This window comes from Epinephelus lanceolatus, chromosome 9, assembly GCF_041903045.1.
Source record: "Epinephelus lanceolatus isolate andai-2023 chromosome 9, ASM4190304v1, whole genome shotgun sequence".
Lineage (NCBI taxonomy): Eukaryota > Metazoa > Chordata > Actinopteri > Perciformes > Serranidae > Epinephelus > Epinephelus lanceolatus.
Genome location: NC_135742.1, coordinates 6,451,630 through 6,475,533, shown reverse-complemented (window position 1 = coordinate 6,475,533; position 23,904 = coordinate 6,451,630). Strand labels below are relative to the sequence as shown.

At 42.8% G+C, this 23,904-nt stretch overlaps 1 protein-coding gene across 9 annotated transcripts in view; it reads left to right on the top strand.

Moving 5' to 3' along the window:
• wdfy3 (WD repeat and FYVE domain containing 3) overlaps window positions 1-23,904 on the top strand; it is a 162,962-nt gene that overhangs the window by 92,960 nt on the left and 46,098 nt on the right. For 5 of the 9 annotated variants that reach the window (XM_078170469.1, XM_078170471.1, XM_078170470.1 and 2 more), the window contains 5 exons: window positions 7,916-8,016; window positions 17,310-17,528; window positions 19,224-19,405; window positions 21,743-21,974; window positions 22,133-22,293. In XM_078170469.1, coding sequence (XP_078026595.1) covers window positions 7,916-8,016; window positions 17,310-17,528; window positions 19,224-19,405; window positions 21,743-21,974; window positions 22,133-22,293 — 895 coding nt within the window. Of the gene's footprint in view, window positions 1-7,915; window positions 8,017-17,309; window positions 17,529-19,220; window positions 19,406-21,742; window positions 21,975-22,132; window positions 22,294-23,904 lie in introns of all 9 variants that reach the window. The other 4 variants (XM_033620534.2, XM_033620537.2, XM_078170467.1 and 1 more) reach the window with 1 other exon arrangement.

Here is a 23,904-nt window from a genome sequence, read left to right as displayed (position 1 = left end):
GGGAGAGGGATGTCTGGGGTGCTTTGCTTGGCCTGCTGCCCCCACGATCTGACCCTGGATAAGTGGATGAAAATGAATGGATGGACTATTTCCAGGGTTAAGAATGATGAGTGAAAACTCTCATGATGATGCAATCTGTGGCGTGGCCCCTGTTGGATATCCACTGATTTAGGGCTGCATAAGCAGTGTGAAATTTAAGCCGCTGGTGTCCAGGTCCCTGTGTTTTATAGAAAAGATCATCATCAGGCGGGCTAACTTTATGTTTTTTTGTTTGTTTATTTATTTGTCTTGCCTGTGTGTCCCTGTAGCATTCAGTGTCTCCTTTCCAACTTTGGAGGTTTTGCTGTCCATGAACGCAGCACAGGTGGAAGTCTTCTGTTTTTCCTTCAGCTGCAGTTTGTGGAGTTTTGAGTTGCAGGGTTCATAATTGATCAGTTGTTCCAATCTGAGCCGATTAGATCAGATCGATGGATGAGAGGAACAGCTGTTTGTGAGTGAAAGCAAACTTTTTAACCAACACACCCAGGTGTTGTGCCGTTCCCTCTGTGGAGCAAATAATAACTGGTAGATATATTCCAACGACGCACCTAATGAATGGGCCAGCCCTAAATATAGAAAATCAAGATGTGGCGGCAGATGTTTTAATCGTGGCAGCCCACCTCAAACAAATAAATGTGTGGTAAACCCTGCCTGTTACTTAATATGGATGTATGCAGAGAGTATTCAGGTTCATCGACTCAGGCATTTGACGAAACAGAAACTTCTGTGAACTTCAAAGATTTCATTAGTTCTGCTGGTGTCAGAACTTCAAAAATCTTCAAGATCAGTTTCCTTATTAGCTTACTTATTTTAGAAACTCCTCTCCCACTCAGTCACCATATTTCCTGGTCTGTAATTTCTCAGCTTTCCTGTTTTTTTTTATCAGTTACTCAGAGAAGAACCCATTTGACTCGCTGCAGCAGCCGCCTCAGAATAGAACATGGAGTTTCTCCTGAAAACACAGCAAAGCAGCAGCAGCAGCAGCACACAGGGAACGAGGCACTGGCCCACTTTCTCCTCAGCATAAACAGAGGACACACATACCAGACACACACACACACACACACACGCCTCACAAACCCATTCCCCTCCTTCCTCTCCCATCTGTCACCATGAAATATTGATGCCCCTGCTGCTATTAGGAATCACACACAGGCACTCTCTTCTCTTAGACACACACATGCACATCTCCACTTTCTATCATGTGCAACATGCTTACACACACATGGATGGGGGTGGAGGAGAAAAGACTCCTTTACAAAAAAAAAAAAAGCATCTCACTCGGACTGAATACAAAAGAAAAATTAGCATAGCCGGCCGGTGAAATCCCTGGAGTGTTTTATTTTTTCTTTAACCTAATCAAGGTGATGACTAATGGGGAGAAAAGACAGCGAACATGTAGTTACTATGAAGCAGCAGGGTGGTGTTGGTGCTGCCTCTTAAACAGAGTGTCTGCCCTTGAACAGTGTCCTTGAATAAGTCATTGAAATCCTGCCAGCTTCAGGGACGCTGTCCCGTAGATAACCCTGACCTCGGACCTTCCTGTTCAGGTTGAAAACCAAAAAGAGAGAGCCAAAATAAAATCAGGTCATTTCGGGACTCAGTTAGTGTCTCTGTCACGCACAATAAATTATACAGAGCTAGAAGAAAGATCTTATAGTGAGTGGATCACATGTCGGCCTGCAACTATCAGTTAGTTTTTACTACTTATTTGATGTAGTCTATACGTATACATCAATTGTTACTAAAATAAAATACCAGATTTGTTTTAAAAATTCCCCAAGTCCAGGGGATGTTCTCAAATTGCTTGTTTTGTCTAAGCAACTGTCTTTCTGTCTGTTCTTTTTCTTCCAATGAACTTTGTTTACTGATTTTTTACACAGAAATTGACACTAGTGTTAAAGCACTTATGAATGACAGTGTGATAGCAGTACAATAAGAAAGAAAACCAACAAACAAACCAACAAAAAGAAAATATAATCTTAGAACCTACTATGGCGTTTAATTTGTCTCAAAACCCGTGCGCACACACAACAGTATCTGCGAGCGGAAAAGCATCCTCGCGAGGGAGCATTTCTGCTCTGCGCTGTGACAAGCGCACTCGACCCTCTCCACACGCACGCTCCACTCTCCCTACCTGCTTGGTTCTGCTCAACACTTGCATTTTGAGACTGGAGGCGTGGACAGTGACTGGGGTCTCCTCTCCTTTGGCTGGTCACTTTCAACACCTGCAGTTTCTTTTTGCCGGTGCTCTCATCACAAAGAAATTCTACACTAATCATTACAGACCTCAGAATGGAAATGTTCCCTCATGAGGATGCTTCTCTGCTCATGGATACTGTTGTGTGTGTATGCGTGCGGGTTTTGAGACTAATTAAATGCCATAACCTACGCAGAAAAAAAAACATTCAGCTCGGTCATATTCCACTCATTACAGTAAACAATAAACTTGCCCTTAAAGTCAGGGTAAGACCAAAGATATGGATACAAAAATAGACAAGATTCATTGTGATATTATTCAGGGATAGCTGGAAAGGTCATTTTCTTCACATAGGCAAAGAACGTCCATCGCCACATCTTTTTAACTTTCCCGTGAGAGCCTTTCAATGTATATCAGATTTTCTTAAGCTGTGAATTACTGAGAATCTCTTTTATCCACAAAGTGTGTGGAGGCGGTGTTGGTGATTTCCATCTCATTAGTATCAGACATCTAGCCAGTAATGTTACAGAAGCTGCAAGATCTGCTCCAAGCTCAGGCAAAGGCAACTGAGAGACTGAACAGAACATTGGCATTAGGCTCGATAAGTGTCCCAGTGACCTCCGACAAAGTTTTAAAAATCATTAGTCCTGTAGTTATGTAGCGATGTACATGACGTCTGAGAATACGCCCCCAAAGCTCTTCAGAGATCCTCTTCCCCAAATACTCCTCCCAAAGACACTTCCCTTCACAGAATTCAGAGAGGTTGAAGAAGAGCATGTAGAGGTGTGTCATCAGGCAAGTTGGAGAACTGGGCAAATTTATTGTGAACAAAAGTGGGAATTTGCAGGTATCTAAAAAAAAATTATGTCCAGGAAGAGACATATAAATCCATAAAGGGATAGTGCACCCAAAAATGAAAATTCAGCCATTATTTACTCACCCTCATGCTGAGGAAGGCCCTGGTGAAGTTTAGAGTCCTCACATCCCTTGCGGAGATCGGCGGGGGGAGCGGCTAGCACACCTACAGTAATGGCAGACGGCGCCCCAGACTAATGTCCAACAGAGCTAAAAGATAATTTGCACTACGGTCTTTTAGCAAAGGACAGCCCAACATGTCTGAAGACTTTGAAATTGAGGAGGAACAGCATTTCTTTGTTGAGCCATATTTGTTAGACGTCTCAGGCTACTGGACGAAGCAGCCGCCGCAGCTCATGAGCCTAACCCTCAGCCAGCCGCAGAATACCGGAGTCGAGCACTGGAAACCTGGTGGTGTAGTTGTTTTAAATGCAAAGCAATGCCAACGGATGAGGAAAGTCTTTGCTGCTCAGACTGGGAATTGGCGATGCCTGCACTTGAGAATCTGGACATCAGTACTGACGAGACTGCTGCTCTTCAGAGACCGTGCATCACCGATCACCCTGAGCGCGCACACGTGAGCGCGGAGCACAGAGAAGCAGTCAGAGCTACAGGCTACAGTGAGGCTAAAAACAGAGTTCATATGACGTTTTTTGAAACAACTTTTTATGTCGCGGCTGCAGCACACTTGGATCACTACGGATGAGCAGTATGGAGATACTTTGTGGATTCAATTTTGTGTTCTTGGACGTTAGTCTGGGGCGCCGTCAGCCATTAGGTGTGCTGGCTGGTCCCCCCACCGATCTCCGCAAGGGATGTGAGGACTCTAAAACTTCACCAGGGCCTCCATTGGCATATGGGTGAGTAGATAATGGCTGAATTTTCATTTTTGGGTGCACTATCCCTTTAAATTGCTTAATTCCAAGGTTGGACCACTGGTAAAATGCACCATCTGATAACGAGGGAGGAAAAGTGTGATTTGCAGCCAGTGAAGCAGAGGTAGACCAAAGATGTTCCTTTTACAATGATAGAAACAGGGTTCATGAAATTCCTGATAAAGTATTGACGTTAGAAAAACTGTTTTCCAGGCCTGGAAATGATTTGGAATTAACAGACCTTGTAGTAGAAGTTTTGAATATACGTTGTTGTGGCTTTTGTTTAAAATATGTTAAAAAAAATCCAAAGACATTAACAACATTACACAAAATACATTCCTGGTATTACTAATTTAAAATTACTAATTTAAAATCTGACTCAAAATGTCACTAGTATCACATGTTTGGCGTATTCATCTAGTTGGAGGCAGAACAGTCTAATGAGCAGGTAAAGTTAGTGAGCCTCCGCCATCCACAAATCCCTGAGAAGTGTGTTTTTAATAACATATTGCTTTTGAATGACAAATATAATACATGACTTAAAAGAGAGGCAGACCTGAGTCACACTGGATGTAGGCTCTGCACCAAAATGTATAAAATGGGCATCATGGGAGAAACGGCTCTGAAGCTCTGATCAGCCATGTTTAACTTAGTGTAGATAATTTCGGACATTTTCCAACTTCTAAAACTCAAATATACTTGTAGATAGACTAATAAACAAACAAACAAAACCAACACCTACCCTTTAAATTTTACAGAGCAATGAGAAACTGACAGGAAGTAAATATATTTACATTAAACAGGACTGTTGTCTGCTCAAATATCCCAAACACATTTCATGTGTTGAAGGGAAAAGGCATCAAGACAACCCAAAGGCCTCTCAGCAGACTTAGAGTGTCAGCACATATTTCATGGCTGCTGTAACCAGGCCAGATAATGTTACCTCTTTGTGTCTGCTGTATGTGAAGGCACCAAGGCTTTCCATTCAATATTTCATGCTACATTTTTGCTACAATGCCTGTCTCAGCACACTGGAGGAAGAGCCTTGTTATTGCGCCCTGTGATCTCTATATAGGCCTAATGCTACCTATTAAAAGCTACATTAATAAAGCCATGGAAATGGGGTAAAATATGACAGAAAAGTTGTGGAAATGTTTTGAAATTCCCAGGTTTGAGAAGTTGAAACAAGGGAATGATTTGGATTTTCCCCAACCCTTGAGGCCCCTTTAGGGACAAAAGTGTACATTCTGCTTATTTTATATTTTTGATTCTCAATATATATGTCAGTTTAAAAAGATAAAGGCTTAAAACACACTTTATTTTTCTTACTGTCAACAAATCCAGTTAAAAGACCAAAAACAATGATCTGGTCACGCCAACAATTATTGTCTGAGTATCCAGAGCATTATATATCGTTATCCTCTGTGCTTTAGAGCTCTGTTGTCATCCAAAATCAAAAACACATCATCAAAGATGATAAAGGTGTAATGAAATCATTCACAGCACTGGAACAGCAGTTTGGTCTCCATCAGCAGCATTTTTGGAGATATCTTCAAATTAGAGATCTCCTAACATTCGGGTCCACTACGACTTCCTGCCAAGCTCTGACATTCATCTAATGTGGTTAGAATATTTGGTGCTGGCCATGAGGCATTAAAGTACTACTCCATGTTGCGTAAAAGGTTTGGCAATCAGGTCTCTAATCTGAAGTCCGCCTGGGAGAATGATCTTAACCTAACATTCACAGAGCAGGAATGAAACATTTAAATGTTTTAAGAACTGTGAGAAAACATCACAGGAACTTTAAACGAGACTAGTGCAGTTTAATATAGTAAACAGGGTAAACTAGTTCCCCCTCAAGATTATATAGGGTGAAATTAAGAGACAGCCCTAATTGCTGGAGGTGTGGGGAGAGTGTTGGTACACTCCTCCACATGTTGTAGTCCTGTCTCGATTTACAAAGTTCTGGTCTGCCGTACATGAGACTATCAAAATTATCCTTAAATTAGACGTCTCATCCTGCCCAAGCTTGTTTGTCCTGGGTGATCCTGTCCCTCTGAAACCCCTGCCTGTAAATTGGCAAACTGGGTCCAGACATCCCTCATGTTGGGGAGAAAACTTATCATACCACAATGGAAGTCGATCAGCTTACTGCCAGCCAGGAGGTTGTTCTCCCAACTCGGTACTGTGGCTGCACACGAGGGCGTCTCCTTGAGGCTCATTTTTTCTGTTAAAAATAATGATTATATAAAAAAGAAAACGCATCAATGAGCCAAGCTGTTGCACTGGGTGGCATGCCCCTTGATACAATAAACGCACACTGTACTTTATTTAAACTCAGTCCCACATACACCGTCCTGCTGCTGGAAATACTCAAGAGAGCACCAAATGTAGATCAATCCACAGCTGAAAATAGTCCCCAACATGCTGTATATGCACCAGTAAAAGCGCTAATGTCCATCTGTTTTAGGGAATGCCTGAGTTGCTTTTAAAACTGATATACTGTTACATATTTGCCGAGTAGTTCAGGAGAGCCACTGACAGTGTAGGGAAGTCTGAATTAAAAGTGGTTGTATTTTGGCTCAAATTTTAATCTGATTTGTGCTTAATTATTGCTGCAGTTTGGATTTCTTTCCTAGAGGGAATTACATGAGAAAACTGACCGAAGTCTTGCTGTCTTTGTATATATTGTAAGCGAGAAGAATTGTTATTGTATTATTCATTATGGTATTGAAATAAGTTTGTTTGAGACAGGCTTAGTTTTCAGTGCCTCACATTCAAAAAGTCACATCATGTAGTATCTCTACGAGAGGAGTTCATAAAGGCGCACTGATACAACAGTTAAACTTTTAACCCTCTATTCCCTGTGTAGATATTGTTAAGAATCGTTGTGTTTTGTTTCCATAGGATGAGCTGTTTATATCTAAATAGGAAGCGTGTCCTCGTTTACTGAGATTGTCACGTTGCACCGTCATGTTTCTTCAGTGGCCCAGGACAGACAAACCAAACACCAGGTCTAGATAAGGGCCATTTGCGACCGTAGTTAGCAGCCTGTCCATGACGAGCAGTGTCGGAAAACATGTCAAATTAGAGACTGAGATTGTATTGGAAAAATCAGATTTCTGTCATCACACTACTCTGAAAAGATCAGATATGTGTCACATAAGAGCAAAACAATCGTATTTTGGCCACATTTGCTTGTGATTTTAACAAAGCTTATGTCTTCACCAATAAAAAAACCCAAATCCCCATGTCCATTTCCCAGAGCACCAGTGTCCTCAGTGCTGGTTCAGGATGATTAGAGAGGAGAAAATAGCACCTTCTCCGAGAGGCAGTGAGTCAGCAAAACACAACGCCGACTCACAAGTCAAATTCTCTGTAATTTTCAGGAATGATTGTCAGTCTTTGTCCGCTGTGGAAGTCCTTGAAACACTGGATGACAGTTCATACAGACATCAGACATCTATCAAACAAAATAAAATCCATCGTGTTAGCACGGAGCTTACTGGAGACTTTTAAACCTTTTACTTTTCTTATCTCTCTGCAGTCATAATCTGTTAATTGTGGCAGTATTAGCACTGACCTAAGCTGTAATGCGAGGGGTGCAGCTGACTGCATACGAGCAGATTCCCTTTGAAAAACCAGCCTGAATGTATGCTTTCATCCTACCTCTATCCTGCGCTCATACATTATTAATCCTTGAGTGTTAGGCAGTTGAGATTTCCATATTATAATACAAAGCTTCTGTGTCTGCGGCACTTGAATTACCAGACTGTTCTTTGTAACCTCGGCAGAGTTTTTCTAATAGTTGATCCCAGGGATGGAGACTGCTGCAGTAATTCTCCTTTACAATAACTACACATGTAAGCTGACAACATGTTTTGTATCTGTTACGGCTGTTCCCCCAGATAACAGTCATTTATCTGTCCTCTGTTGTCCTGCGCAGGTGCCTGTTTCTGCCCAGCCTGGCGCCCCACAATGCTCCCACCAACAACACCAACGCCTCAGGTGTCAGCGACGGAGCCGTGCTGAGCGGGATGGGAACAGGTGAGTGGTTTTCATTGCACTAGGTTAATGTAGCACAGTGGTTAATAACTTATTCTCTACAGTTCACCTTGAAGTACAGAGACGTAATGACGACTTGCAGGACTAGTTGGTGAACTAACAGAGAACATGTAAAGCCCATTTCAGACCAAAGATTCTTGATGAGACGAAACCATTTTAGAACGTTGCAGAGAAAAGTTGAAGAGGTGTGAACTGACCGTCTGAGCTCGACTCAAGCCGGTTGATGGTGTCACCTGCAACTCTGCTGGTCAAATCACTAGTGGCTGGTTTAAGAACATGATGCATGTCACCTGTTTCTACAGCAGATCAGCTTGTGGTGAAGTCAAAATGACCGAAGACTGTCCTCATTCATATTTTAAGAAGCTGCAAATTGTATTCAGCCACAAAATACGCCTGAAAAGCTGCAAATCAGAACGGAAGTACAGAGAGTTGTTGCATAGAGATGATACACTGTCTAATCTAGTTGCATTGGTGTGAATCAGCAGGTTTTTAGAATGTTGCAGAACGGCACATTGGAAGTAGTTGCCTGTTTGAGCTTGTCTCCTCGCGAATCTTTGGTCTGAACTGGGTTTAAAGGGATAGTGTACCCAAAATATCCATATGCCGATGGAGGCCCTGGTGAAGTTTTAGAGTCCACACATCCCTTGCGGAGATCGGCGGGGGGAGCGGCTAGCACACCTAATGGCTGACGGCGCCCCAGACTAACGTCCAAGAACACAAAATTGAAACCACAAAGTATCTCCATACTGCTCATCCGTAGTGATCCAAGTGTGCTGCAGCCCCGACATAAAAAGTTGTTTTGAAAAACATCATATAAACTCTGTTTTTAGCCTCACTGTAGCCTGTAGCTCTGACTGCTTCTCTGTGCTCCGCGCTCACATGTGCGCGCTCAAGATGATTGGTGATGCACGGTCTCTGAAGAGCAGCAGTCTTGTCAGTACTGATGTTCAGATTCTCAAGTGCAGGCATCGCCAATTCCCAGTCTGAGCAGCACAGACTTTCCTCATCCGTTGGCATTGCTTTGCATTTAAAACAACTACACCACCAGATTTCACAGAGAGGCAGTCAGAGCTACAGGCTACAGTGAGGCTAAAAACAGAGTTCATATGACGTTTTTTGAAACAACTTTTTATGTCGTGGCTGCAGCACACTTGGATGACTATGGATGAGCAGTATGGAGATACTTTGTGGATTCAATTTTGTGTTCTTGGACGTTAGTCTGGGGCGCCGGCTGCCATTAGGTGTGCTAGCCGCTCCCCCCGCCGATCTCCGCAAGGGATGTGAGGACTCTAAAACTTCACCAGGGCCTCTGTTGGCATATGGGTGAGTAGATAATGGCTGAATTTTCATTTTTGGGTGCACTATCCCTTTAAGATGTTTAGGGACACATGAGCATTAGCCAACCACAATAACCCACCAAGCTAGCTCCACTGCTAGCCAAATAGAAGCATTCACACAAAGACGTAATTAAACTACAAACCCTGCCATGTGAGATGTTTATATTTTGGTGATGCTGGGTTGTTGCTTTTTTTTAAGGTTACTTTGGGGCTGTTTTGCCTTTATTAGGTAGGACAGTTAAAGATACTATCGAGATAATATTGAGTTGATTCATCGTGATAAGCAATGGGTGGTGCTAATTCTCCAATCAGGTGCCAATATACTGCTGCAGAAGAAGAAGGTGAAATGAAGGAAAACAACTGATGTATAATAACAGAGAGCACATAGGACAATGGAAATAGAGAGTTTTGAACAACTTGTATTACAGCTACATGCTCTTGTTAGAGTTCTGCTAACAGCCCTGTGTGCAGACATATGCAATGGCGGTACATCATTATTTATTCGCAGAATATGTTTTCAGTGCGCTCAGTTGCATTTACCTTATATTGACAAAATAACTTCTCCACCTCCCTCAAACACATAGAAACAGGTTGATGGAAACGCACCTAACAGCAGGTTTATACCCACAGTCTACACTTTGTGTGCCAGTGTGTGAGCAAACAGGTCAAATTAAACTCAATGGCAATTTTTTCTCTGATGAATATCTTTGTAGACATCCTCCCGAGACCCTGTGTCCTCATGTGAGGACATCACATTTTGGGTTTTCTTGACGTTATACTTCACTCTGCTTAACTCAGACCTGTTGTCCTCGTTCGTGGACACATTTTGTGCCATCTAGTGGTAGTAAGAGCACAATACACTAATCCATGTAAAAACAAGATGGCAGCCATCTCTGCCAAGTCAGTCTGCAGCCGATCCCGACACAAAAGTGGACAAGTTCCAAGACCTGATGACATCTAATGGTTGAATCTTGTTTATTTATGATTAATAATGTTTGTAGTTTGATATGGCAAAAAATTTGACCAATTTTAGCAACAGTACTTGTTGGCAGACATTGGGACTTTATTATCATCTAGTTTGAGGACATTTGGACTCTATTGTCGTCTTGTTTGAGGACATTGGGACTTTATTATTGTTGACAATGTTTAGTTTTTTATACTTAGCGGTTCCTACTGATCCCAAATAGCCAAGAGAAATTGAAAATGCGTACCAAACAAAAGTCCTTGTCTCAGGAGGATATATGTAGTTGAACCCTTCAGAAGATGTGTTTGAATCCAAATGCTTTATACCTTAAAATAGGAAACATTCAGTCTATCCAGTGTTATTTCAATATAACACACAAGAGGAAACTATTAGAAGCAATTTGAGTTGATGTTTAGCAGTGACTTGGTGTCAGATTGTAGGCCCACTTTATTTGGCTCTTCATTTTCCTCAAACAGGAGAACAGTGCAGCACCATGGGAAAGTATTTTAATACCAGGGTGGGATTTAACCACCAACCAATGGCCAATGTCTGGTACATATTTGTCACTTTTACCAGCCAGTTTGGCAGGCGACAAACTGACAGTTGGCAAAATTAGTTTTGTCTCGTCCCCGTGGTATCACCATGTTCCATCGTTGTTTCAGAAGTGATCGAGGTATAAAAACTTTTCTTTACTGGAGCAGTGAAAGAGCAGGAATAGATTCTGTTTGAAGCCTGCTGCACATCCCACCTGTTGTTAATCTTAACTCACTGAAACACACACACATGAAACACATCAACTCCCTCTTTGAACACTAACATGCACATTTTGCCCCATTTCTTAATTTTTTTACTGCAACCACTCCCATCCTTATGTCAGCTTGTTAGCGGTGTTGTCTTTGTGCACCATCTTCCACATCACTTCCTTTTGTTTTCCCCAGTTCAACTGCGTTCCTCTTGATTCCCACTTCCTTTCATCTTCTTTTTGAATCTCTCAGGATTTTTTCATCTTACCCACAAAGAGTGTATCTTTTCTGATGTTCTCTGTTTTCATCATCTGTGTGTGTGAAAGAAAAATCTACAACACCTAAAACCCAAACAGCCCAACCCAAAAGACCTGAAGGCAGAGATAAAATTAATCTGTGACGTTACGGTTGAGTTTCTGGTCTATAGCCTCATTTAGTATTTATGAAGCAAGGCGAGACTCCTCTCCTCTCCTCTCCTCTCCCAGCCGATCCTATCCTATCCTACTCTATGCTGTGCTATCCTATCCTATCCTATGCTATCCTATGCTATCCTATCCTATCCTATCCCACTCTATCCCAGCCTATCCCAGCCTATCCTATGCTATCCTATGCTATCCTATCCCATTCTATCCCAGCCTATCCTATCCTATCCTATCCTATTCTATGCTGTGCTTTCCTTTCCTTTCCTTTCCTTTCCTTTCCTTTCCTGTCATATCCCATCCCACCCAATCCCAGCCTATCCTATCCTATCCTATCCCATCCTATCCTATCCTATGCCATCCTATGCCATCCTATCCTATCCTATGCTATCCTATCCTGTCCTATCCTATCCCATCCTATCCTATCCTATCCCATCCTATCCTATCCCATCCTATCCCAGCCTATCCTATCCTACGCCATCCTATCCTATGCTATCCTATGATATCCTATCCTATGCTATCTTATCCTATCCCATCCTATCCTATCCTATCCTATCCTATCCTATCCCAGCCTATCCTGTCCTATCCTATCCTATCCTATTCTATGCTGTGCTATCCTATCCTATCCTTTCCTTTCCTTTCCTGTCATATCCCATCCCATCCCATCCCACCCAATCCCAGCCCAGCCCATCCTAGCCTAGCCTAGCCTAGCCTAGCCTAGCCTATCCTATCCTATCCTATCCTATCCTATCCTCTGCTATCCTATCCTATCCTATCCCATTCTATCCCGGCCTATCCCAGCCTATCCTATCCTATCCTATCATATCCTATCCCATCCTATCCTGTGCTATCTTATCCTATCCTAGCCTATCCTATGCTATCCTATGATGTCCTATCCTATCCTAGCTATCCTATCCTATCCCATCCGATCCTATCCTATGCTATCCTATCCTATCCTATCCTATGCTATCCTATTCTATCCTATCCTATGCTATCCTATCCCATCCTATCCTATCCTATCCCATCATATCCTATCCTATCCTATCCTATCCCATCCTATGCCATCCTATCCTATCCTATGTTATCCTATCCTATCCTATCCCATCCTATGCCATCCTATCCTATCCTATTCTATGTTATCCTATCCTATCCTATCCTATCCTATCCCAGCCTATGGCATCCTATCCTATGCTATCCTACGATATCCTATCCTATGCTATCTTATCCTATCCTATGCTATCGTATCCTATCCTATTCTATGCTGTGCTATCCTATCCTATCCTTTCCTTTCCTTTCCTTTCCTTTCCTTTCCTGTCATATCCCATCCCATCCCATCCCATCCCATCCCATCCCACCCAATCCCAGCCTATCCCAGCCTATCCCAGCCTATCCTATCCTATCCTATCCTATCCCATTCTGTCCCAGCCTATCCTATCCTATGCTATACTATACTATCCTATCCCATTCTATCCCGGCCTATCCCAGCCTATCCTATCCTATCCTATTCTATCCTATCCCAGCCTATCCTATGCTATCCTATGATGTCCTATCCTATCCTATCCTATCCTATCCTATCCTCTGCCATCCTATCCCATTCTATCCTATGCTATCCTATCCCATCCTATCCTATCCTATGCCATCCTATCCTATCCTATGCTATCCTATCCTATCCTATGCTATCCCATCCTATCCTATCCTATCCCATCCCATCCTATGCTATCCTATCCTATCCTATTCTATGCTATGCTATGCTATCCCATCCTATCCTATCCCATCCCATCCCATCCTATGCTATCCTATCCTATCCTATGCTATGCTATGCTATGCTATGCTATCCTATCCCACCCCATCCCATCCCATCCTATCCTATCCTATCCTATCCTATCCCATCCCATCCCATCCCATCCCATCCTATCCTATCCTATCCTATCCTATCCTATCCTATGCTATCCCATCCCATCCCATCCTATCCTATCCTATCCTATCCTATCCCAACCCATCCCATCCTATCCTATCCTATCCTATCCCATCCTATCCCATCCTATCCTATCCTATCCTATCCCATCCCATCCCATCCCATCCCATCCCATCCCATCCTATCCTATCCTATCCTATCCTATCCTATCCTATGCTATCCCATCCCATCCCATCCTATCCTATCCTATCCTATCCTATCCTATCCTATCCCAACCCATCCCATCCTATCCTATCCTATCCTATCCCATCCTATCCCATCCTATCCTATCCTATCCCATCCTATCCCAGCCTATCCTATCCTATCCCACCCCATCCCATCCCATTCCATCCTATCCTATCCTATCCTATCCCATCCCATCCCATCCCATCCCATCCTATCCTATCCTATCCTATCCTATGCTATCCCATCCCATCCCATCCTATCCTATCCTATCCTATCCTATCCTATCCTATCCCAACCCATCCCATCCTATCCTATCCTATCCCATCCTATCCCATCCTATCCTATCCTATCCCATCCTATCCCAGCCTATCCTATCCTATCCTATCCTATCCTATCCTATGCTATCCTATCCTATCCTATCCTATCCCATCCCATCCCATCCCATCCTATCCTATCCTATCCCATCCTATCCCAGCCTATCCTATCCTATCCTATGCTATCCTATCCCATCCTATCCCATCCTATCCCAGCCTATCCTATCCTATCCTATGCTATCCTATCCCATCCTATCCCAGCCTATCCTATCCTATGCCATCCCATCCCATCCTCTCCTCTCCTCTCCTCTCAATCGACCCCCCCTCCTCATCCACTCATACATTACTATCACTCTCCATCTGTTTACCTATTCATCCGCTCCCTCTGCACTCATCCACCCCATGCTCTCCTCCTCCTGTCTTCTCTAGCCAGTCACCCAACACTATTTATAGACCATGCTCTTTTCCTTCCTCGTTTCTTCCTGTCACTCACATCTTCCCTTTTCTCTGTCCTTTTCATCTCTCATCGCAGTCTCCAGCCCTCAGTCCATTTTTGTCTTTCCTTTTCCAATCCTTCACGTGTTCCCTCCCCTCCTCCTTCCTCCCCTTCTTTCCTCCCCTATCACACTCCTATCTGACCCATATCCTTGGATGACATCATCAAGAGGCTCATTCATCAGAAATATTCTCAGTGTGCTCAGGAGCTCACGGCGCCTCTGTTGTGTCAGCCGTCTACTGATACTCACAAGATGTATTCCCTCACACCTGTTTTCATCACAGTGCCTTTGTTCTTGCGTCAGATCCACTGCAGCTTCTCCTGCAACATTTCGTTTCTTCTTCTGTAATCCACGTCCCATAAGTCCACAGTCAGCTCCACAAAATAACAATTAATGGTATCAGTGAACTCGCATGTAGCTTGTGGTTATGTCTGTCCTCCAGTAAGGCCAAATACAAAAATCAATCCCTGCTCCTCTGGCTCAGAGCAGATGGTGGCGTGCCAGCATGACAGTGAATTCTGATATTCTGGCCAATTTTAATTTGGTCCAGTCTGATAACCTGTTGAGTGACAGCCTGATCCTGAGGCACAGTGAGTGTGCAGTGCTGTGAGGTGTTAGCTCATCGAGCTGCAGGACTATGTTTCTCAAAGACTCATTTCTGCCTTCAGGTTTTGGCAGCTCAGTCCAACACTGTGTAACTCATTCTCATTTGGCCCTGAATTGTGCTCTTTTTGATTATAGCATAAACGTTGTCTTCCCAGTTCTGCCCTGAAGGCTGAGTTAAGATCTTTTCTTCACACATGGGTGAATTCTCAAAGACTAGATTGTGGCCGCTGATAGCACTGTGAGTCACTTGCAACTGCTTTCTGCCCGTCTCGAGGTCTAAAACACAGAAAGGAAACTTTCAGACCCCAAGCTACTGGTCTTCACCAACAAAGTGCAGAGGCATACCTGGCATGATGATGACTTTGCCTGGCTACAGTCACTAGAAATAATCACTAGAAAACTCTTGTACCCTTTTTCTGTTGTCACTCTTGGCCACGGCGTGTAAAGCCCTCGCAGATTTTTGTTTCCATTGTCAGTTTAGACATGTTGTGCCACACCATGCTGTGCTGGAGATGGATCTCCTCAGGAGTAGGTCCAAAAGCTGGGCCACCCGCCCTCAAGGGGGTAGCAGTGACTTCTTATTGACCGCAGCAAACCCCCAATGACCCCCTTTCTCACCCCCAAACAAGTGTGTGTGCTGCAAGACTTTACTCACCTCTGTCTGCAGGAAACCAGAGAGAAAGACATTTTAAAAAGTCTCTGTGTGTTCAGCTCTCAGTACTTTTGTAGCTTCTAACTGAATCTCTGTTGTTTGGAGTTTAGTTTCCTTCCTGCATCCTGTTTTCACTTCAGATATCTGCTTTATTTTCTGTTTCATGTTCGGTACCAGCCGTTTTAGAAGTTGTGTGAAGCTGCTGCTCGAAAACTCAACGTTTCCTTATTTTGCTGCTTCACAATAAAGGTTTATACATAACAAAATAACGGGACTTTTATTGTGAGGAATCTACAGGAAATGAAATGTGTTAATTACCGAATTAGCAGAATTTTGTTAGCGGCTTTTTTTCAATAAAGACAAGTCTAATAATAGGGCAGGGAGGAAGAGTGAAAGCAGAAACAGCCAGTTTAGTCGTGGATCAGCCTGCTGCTTTTAGATATCATCACTCAAGACAAGCCGTCATCAGTGTAAGATACACCTTCAAGAAGGTAGCCCTGCTGTAATGGAAATGCAAATCCCTGCTGTGCTGGGCTGACGGCCCAAACCATGACTGTCGAAAAGGGGTATTGGTGTGACACGCCTTATAAATGCATTTCAGTTAGCATTAATTTTCTGAAGTATTTTCACTGTGTCTGTGTGTGGCTATTAGCTCCTACCGTTGTGAACTGTCACCAAATGTATGCATATTGCCTAATTTAACATGTGCTGACAGCACAGTAGCACCAACATGCTATTTGCTCGACAGCACTGTTAGGAGTGCATTCCATTCTTTGTGGGTTGTGTGGTGCACAGTTTCTACCTGTCTTATTTGTGCATAGTTAGCGAAAGCTGCGCAACTAGTTTGTAAATTCCCCTGTCAGTGCTCTGACAGGAAGCAATTCTGTATAAATGCTAACATAATTTAGTTTGGTTTATTTGTCAGAGATAGATACACTTCAGTGAAGTGATTACAAACTTGTGGAAAATATGATAAGCCAGAAAAATAATGAATGACTTTTAGAGGTGAGATAAGTTGACTCAGGAGGCTTACTGATGTTTCACCCCGAAAGAACAAAATAAACATAATATTCAAGATCACAGATTACATTACGATAAAATGAGAGCAACAATATTAAACACAATAAAGCCAGGCAGCTGTAATGCATGAATAAAATTCACATTAAACGTTTTTACAGCACTGTAGAAATTGTAGACAATTCCAGCTCCATTTTGGCTGTAATATAAAGTAGCTGCCGGCAGCAGCAAAACAAGAGTAAACACGCAGTCTGTCCAAAAATGACAATATCTGTGGCACTCAGTAGATCAGTGAAAATGTCTCACAGGCAAACATGCTGGAAACCCAATATGGTGAACACACCAGTGGTCCTGAAGGCAAGAATATGTGTGACATATTTCCCACAGTTCAGTGTTGCAGTATTAAGATTTATAGTTTTGGTTCATAGCTCCTCACTTGGGTCAGTTCATGTTGTTTTGGAAATCCCGGAGCAAAATTTGTGGATGCAGCCTAGAAAGCTTTATGATGAACAGACCCTACTGTAGCTGACAAAAACATAAAGATTTGAAATGTTAAAAAAAATGACTCTTTTTCTTTCACCTCCAGGAGAGCGCTTGTTCCCTCCTCCGTCAGGCCTGAGCTACTCCACCTGGTTCTGCGTGGAGCGTTTCAGCACAGCTCCTCAGGCCCACCCGGTGCGACTGCTGACCATCGTCCGCAGAGCCACGTCCTCGGAGCAGCACTACGTCTGCCTGGCGGTGGTGCTGTCTGCCAAAGACCGCTCGCTCACCGTCTCCACCAAGGAGGAGCTGCTGCAGACCTACTGTGAGTACAGCTGTAAAATATTACAACCGGTTTCATTTACTGCATCAGGTGGAGTCCAGATAATAAGCAAAGTGGATGTGAATGGGTCATGGTGGCGACTCTGCAGTGAGAGAAGTCAATATTTACACACAACTCCGAGCCATGAAGATATTTAGTATGTTTATTTAACCTGACATACAGTTTGTTTTTTCAGTAGTTTGATCCTGTGCATACTGTCAAGTTTAAAGCTCCACTCCAGCTAGTGTTACTTCCTGTTTGGCAGTAAACAATCTTTCTCAAACAGAGAATAGGAGTGTGGCTAGCAGTCTGACATATTCCATGGACGTTACCATGCCAACCAGATTGCCATTCTAGCGTTTATGTAATGCTGAACATCATTAGCACGCATAGCAATAGCACATAAGTTATGAGGAGGATTTTTCTTCATGTCCTTGACTTGAAAACATGGATCCCCCAAAAAGATGGGGGTCGTCAGATCATATAGACTAGTGGATCCCAACTGGTGAGTCACGGGTCCATTCTGAATGGACGGCAAGTGACCCGCGAACGTGTTGTTTGAAAAGAAACACACTTTGTTTTGAAGTACAGTGAATTTCTATCACAGAGCTTTTATTTTGGAGTGCTGTTTTCTGCTGTAGAGTGAGAGACTAACAGACGGCAAAATCGCTCGACAACATGGCCAAACACAAGTATGACGCTGAATATATTCAACTGTGTGGACCTTAAACTAATGACTAAGAAGAAATCTGGCCCCCGTGGCTGGACCAGTTGGGAACCATTTTGGGAGACATACAAAGGGCTGGTACCCGAAACATCCCATGTGGTGATACAATTAAAATTTCCAAAAGGAGCAGTTTCTGGTGTGTGGACCTGTTTTTGTACATTTGTATTTGTTTGTCTGTCCAGCACCCAGTATTTATCATTTTTGGATGTGTGTGCTGTTTTTGAGTCTTCTCATATTTTGGGAGACACTGCCTGTGCCACTTCGTTTTTTCATCCTACGGAACCAAAGTGTCGCTGAGCAGCAGCTCTCAACTCGTTCTCTGGCTCAGTTGGTGTGTGCTCATGAACAAGTTAACCCATCAGAGTCACTGCTCAGTGTGGGTTTATGCTCATGACAATATTTATTGGTTTGCCATTTAGACACAAAGAGGCACAGTGCATCTGTGCTAGCTTGGAGGATGACGCATAAACTGCAGATCCTACTATAGTCATACGTCATCCTCTTGTTTTAGCAACATTCTCTTTTTGACTTTGGCCACAAAATTAAGTTATTTGTCAAAAACTATTTGGTGTCAGGAAATGACTCAGAAGAATCTAAAAATATGATAAAAAATGCCAAAACACAGTGGAGCCGGGCTTTAAACTAGTCTTGTTTGTAAATAAATGTCAGCGCTCACAGAGTTTGATATAGTGGATGTTCTCAACGGAGGGATTTCACATCTCAGTTTTTATTTGAATCTGGAAACTGTTTATATGTTGTGTTTAAAAGTTTATATTTTTCAAGTATTGCCTTGTTCATGTGTGCTGGGTTTGGGGGGGGCGAAGGAGGGAGAAGTCTGCATATCTGTTCCACTTCATAAAGCCGTCCCTTGTGGGATTTCTGTCAGTAACCCAGAGGTCATGTTTAATGTCCGCCCTCACCCTCTGACTCATCGATACTGCCCTCTGCTTCCCTCTCCCCCCATCAAGCAGCGGATGAGTCGAGTGAAGAAGCCTCCTTCTATGAGATCCTGCCCTGCTGTGCTCGTTTCCGCTGCGGCGAGCTGATCGCGGAGGGCCAGTGGCACCACCTGGTGCTGGTCATGAGCAAAGGCATGCTGAAGAACAGCATGGCCACGCTGTACATCGACGGCCAGCTCATCAACACCGTCAAGGTAAGGTTACAGACTGGGTGACATCATGCAGGCACGGCCAAAGTCTTTCTCAGAGGTTTGATGTTGACAGAGTAATATCTTATAGAATATATCATGTACAGTTGTGTGCAGTTTACAGAGTCCAAAACTAGGGCTACAACTAATGATCTCATATGTGATTTGGCTATAGATTAGTTTTAGTAAATTATTTGTAGTTTCAGTATTTAAACAAAGTGAAAAAGGATCATGCCACATGGCTAAAACCTGAGGACGTGCTTTCAGTTTTTTTCTGATGAACAGCCCAAAACTCAAAGATATCCAGTTAAGGGTATAAGTAAAACAGAGATAAGCAGCATATCATCACATTTAAGAACCTGAAACTGGAGATTATTTGGTGTTCCTGCTTGATAAATGACCTAAATGATTAATTGATCATGGGGCAGGATATCGCCACTGACTTCCGCCACTGACGCCACTGCGATTCGATTCCCCAATTTACGATTCGCTTTCATTCCACTGGGGATATTTCAGTTCCAATACCACTTTTTGCCAGAGAACTAATACTGTAAATTTTACAAGGAATTATTTTTTAAAAACAAATAAAGTCAGAACAGGAATAAAACTGAATATTTCATAACTAAATATTGTTTCTAGAGCAGCAGCAGTGATATTAAAACAGCAAAGTCACAATGTAAACTAATAAAGAACACAGACATCAGTCAGTATCAGTCCTCCTGTCCTCTCTGCTGCTGAGGAGACTCACTGCCTGCAGGTTACATGATTGTAGTAAGTGTTAAGATACAAGACAAACTAAGTTTTACCTTAAACAGTTGTTGTTTCAGTTTGTTAGTAACAGTTTGCTTGTAGCTGTAAAATGCTCTGCGCTCATTTATAACGTAATATTAGCGGCAATAAATGAGAGACTGTGGATAGAGCAGATTGAAATATTGCACTTCTACATGTTGATGATCAGGTGTATTGACTTTTACCTCGTGGAGGTTTTATTGCACGTACAGTAACAAGTGTAGTTGTCGTCAGCTCAAGTTATCCGTGTCTGCAGCGCAGCATCTCTACTCTGTGTTCTTGTGTCTCTGTGTGCGTAAAAGTGGCGCAGCAGCCTCGACACACAGACAGCAGGAGGAGAGGCTGCTGCAGCATGATAACGAACAACACCAAAATATAAACACAGTAAGCTAACAGTTACAGAGAAAAGAGCCGGTAACGTCTGAGCTTCTCAATACTACGATCATTCATAACTTCATAACTACCGGTGAGATTATCGGGGTTAATCTTCACACATCTTCAGACTGATCTTGGATTTTATAAATCAGTATCGGGTCATTCAAATGCTTGATGAATCGATTATTTTAACCCAGCCCTTGTTGATAATCAGCATTGTTGTATATTAAATTTGTGTTGATAGACCAAGTGATTATTCAGCACTGTTCCACATACACAGTCCCAGTCAGAATATGCTGATGTGCACCGTTTCTTCTTCTTCTTTGTATCATGTAATATAGATGGACATATGTATAGAAATACACAGAGTAGATGTCGGGCCGATCTTGCCACGTATACTAAAACCTGTATTTAAAGATGACCACTATATAAAGCAGCAGAGACCGAGTGGGTGTGTGGAGTCACTGGATGACACAGTGCTGATATTATTGGTAACAGCATCAGCAAGCAAGTAACTGAATCACTGTCCTCTGCTGTGGAGTGAAGCTTTGTTTGCCCTGCTGTGATGGGAAATACAAAAATGGAACAATTAGCTCAAAATACTGGAACACTGACCACTGTCTTAATAAAAAGAAGCACAGACATACATTAACATTCACCAGGCTTTACACAGCCACCCTGCAGCACAGCAGCCGGCTCGCTTTGATGTGGCTTGCGGTTTAGTGACTTTAGATTCCCTTGAGATTAGAGAGCAGAGCAGGGGAACGGCTCGGCAGACCACAAGTCTCAGCTTCCTCTCAGCACTGCTGATAACGACAACTTCATTTCCTGCTGAGGCCCTCGTACAGGAAACAACAAGCCACTCGTATGTATCTTATGGGGCTGCGTGCATGTTAGGGTGTACTTGTGGTTTTGATTTTTGCCCTCTAGGAATGGGTGTCTGTGAAGGACAAATCTCTTAAGTATTCTGTCTCAAAGGATTCGTCTAGGGCTCTTCGAAGCAAAATGAAAAAATGAATTTACCCAGCAACAGCAAGAGCAATTGCAGCTTCTATTAATTACTGAATAATCAGCCCTCAAACTGATGATTTATGAATAATGAAGGTACTCTTCCTGAATGTGATGAATCCCTATAGAAGTTACTCACCTGTGTCTTTACCCTCCTCTTCTCTCCTCCAGCTCCACTATGTCCACAGTGCACCGGGCGGCTCCGGCTCCACCAACCCTCCTGTGCTGAGCACTGTGTACGGGTACGTGGGGACGCCGCCTGCCCAGCGCCAGCTCTCCAGCCTGGTGTGGCGTCTGGGGCCCAGCCACTTCCTGGAGGAGGTCCTGCCTGCCACCAGCGTCGCTGCCATCTATGAACTGGGACCTAACTACGTGGGCAGCTTCCAGGCCGTCTACCTGCCCTGTGAGTGGTCCTCTTGGTTTCAGCTGCCTTGAAAAGTTTGCTCTTTAATTTTGTGTACCATCGTCTGTATAACCTCCCTTTACTTTTTGTCGTTTTATCACCTTTCCTCACACGTCTGTCAAATTAAAATCTTATCTTAATACCTTTTATTATCCCAGGTAAAGACTCAAAGACAGAGGTAGCACCAGCCTCCCCAGTGGCGTTGGTCCCAGAGGAGAAGGTGTCCTTCAGTCTCTATGCACTCTCTGTCTCCACTCTCACTGTGGCCAAGATCAGGAAAGTCTACAACAAACTGGACAGCAAAGCCATCGCCAAACAGGTCAGACGAACGTCTGCTCAGTGAAAGTTATTTATTTCATGGTTATGTATTCATGTCAGTATGTTTCATAAAATGATGCATAAACAGCTGGTGCTAATTTGCAGTGCCTAACCCTTAACAAAAGAGAGACTTTGTCATGGACAAGTAGAAACAAGAGACTGAAAAAGTGAGGCTGAGATGAACGGGCTGAAAGTAACACATAGACTGGAGCTGTTTTGAAAATAAAAATGGAGAATGAGTGTATCCAAAATATAATTATTGGTATAACACTTACTGACTCGCTCCTAAAGCTGCTCTTTGGAATAGTTAAGACTTTTTCTCTGGTTTATTGTCAGAGATACTGTAAAGCGAGATTAATACTACGGCATAGGCTCTGCACCGACATAGAGCCTACACCGTACGTATGGTGTGTAACTACACGTCGCAGCAACACAGACCTCCCATCTATTTTTGCAAGCTGAATCCATTTCACAGATAAGAAACAATAAATTGTGAAGACAATAAAGCCTCCACAAAAATAACATTTTAAGTCTTGTGTGTGATTTATCCTGGCTTCATATGAGCAGAGGAAAACTCCGCTCCTCGCTAGGCTAATTTATAGAATGTAAAATGCCACAGGCTTGTACTAATAACGTTGTATTTGTTTGGAAAACGTGTTCAGTATTGTTACCTTTGATACATGTTGCTGTTGTCCCCGGCTTCATTTGAGTAGAGGAAAAGTCTGCTAGCTGCTAGGCTAATTTATAGAATGTAAAATGCCATAGGCTTGTGCTAAAAACATTAGCATGTTGTATTTGTGGGGAAAATGTGTCCAGATAAAGACAAGTGTTTGTCTGTGAATGCTGCGAGTTATAGTGAAGCTGATTTGTGTATGTGTGTTTGAAATTGTCTCTATTAAGACATGTTTAATGTGTGTTTAATGTGTGTTTTGAATCAACTAAACTTTATAGCACTTCACAGAAACCCCGCCACCGACTAGTGTTTTGGAGGTGTAACTGCAGAGTGACACAGACACACCACTGCACAAGTATAAATGCTTGCAACAGCGTAGGTCACGTGCATAGGCAATTACGTAGGCTATGGCGTCGGGTCTGCATAGAGCTGAAAATCCCCCTTAAGAGTTTGATTAAGAATCTACAAATCAGGGCTGCACAGTGTATCATTTTTTATTGTCTTGCATTGTCAACACACCATTAAAGAATGTGATATTGATATTTTGAGGTGAGTTTAAAACTGCACTTTAAAATGTAGCTATTATTCCTTATTTAATTGGTGCCATTTGTGCTCAGTTTATTGTCCCATTTGTTCAATTAAAGACGGTTAGAAATATTTACCTTTCACTTTTTTATTCAGCATGCAATTTGTTGTATTTTAGCAGCACACTGACGCAGCAGAAAGCGAGATCTGTTCATTTATTGCAAGTGATATAATGATATTGCTATCACGATATTTAACAAAAAAGACTGTAAATTTATTCTTTTTCAAAAGTGCGAAAAAGCTTTTGTAGATTTTCTCCAGTTTGCCTGAAATAATGTCAAATGATGTGAGCACTTGTTTTCAGTAGCAAACATACTTTCCTAAAGTTTTACTGAGTGGGCCTCCCGTGGGAGA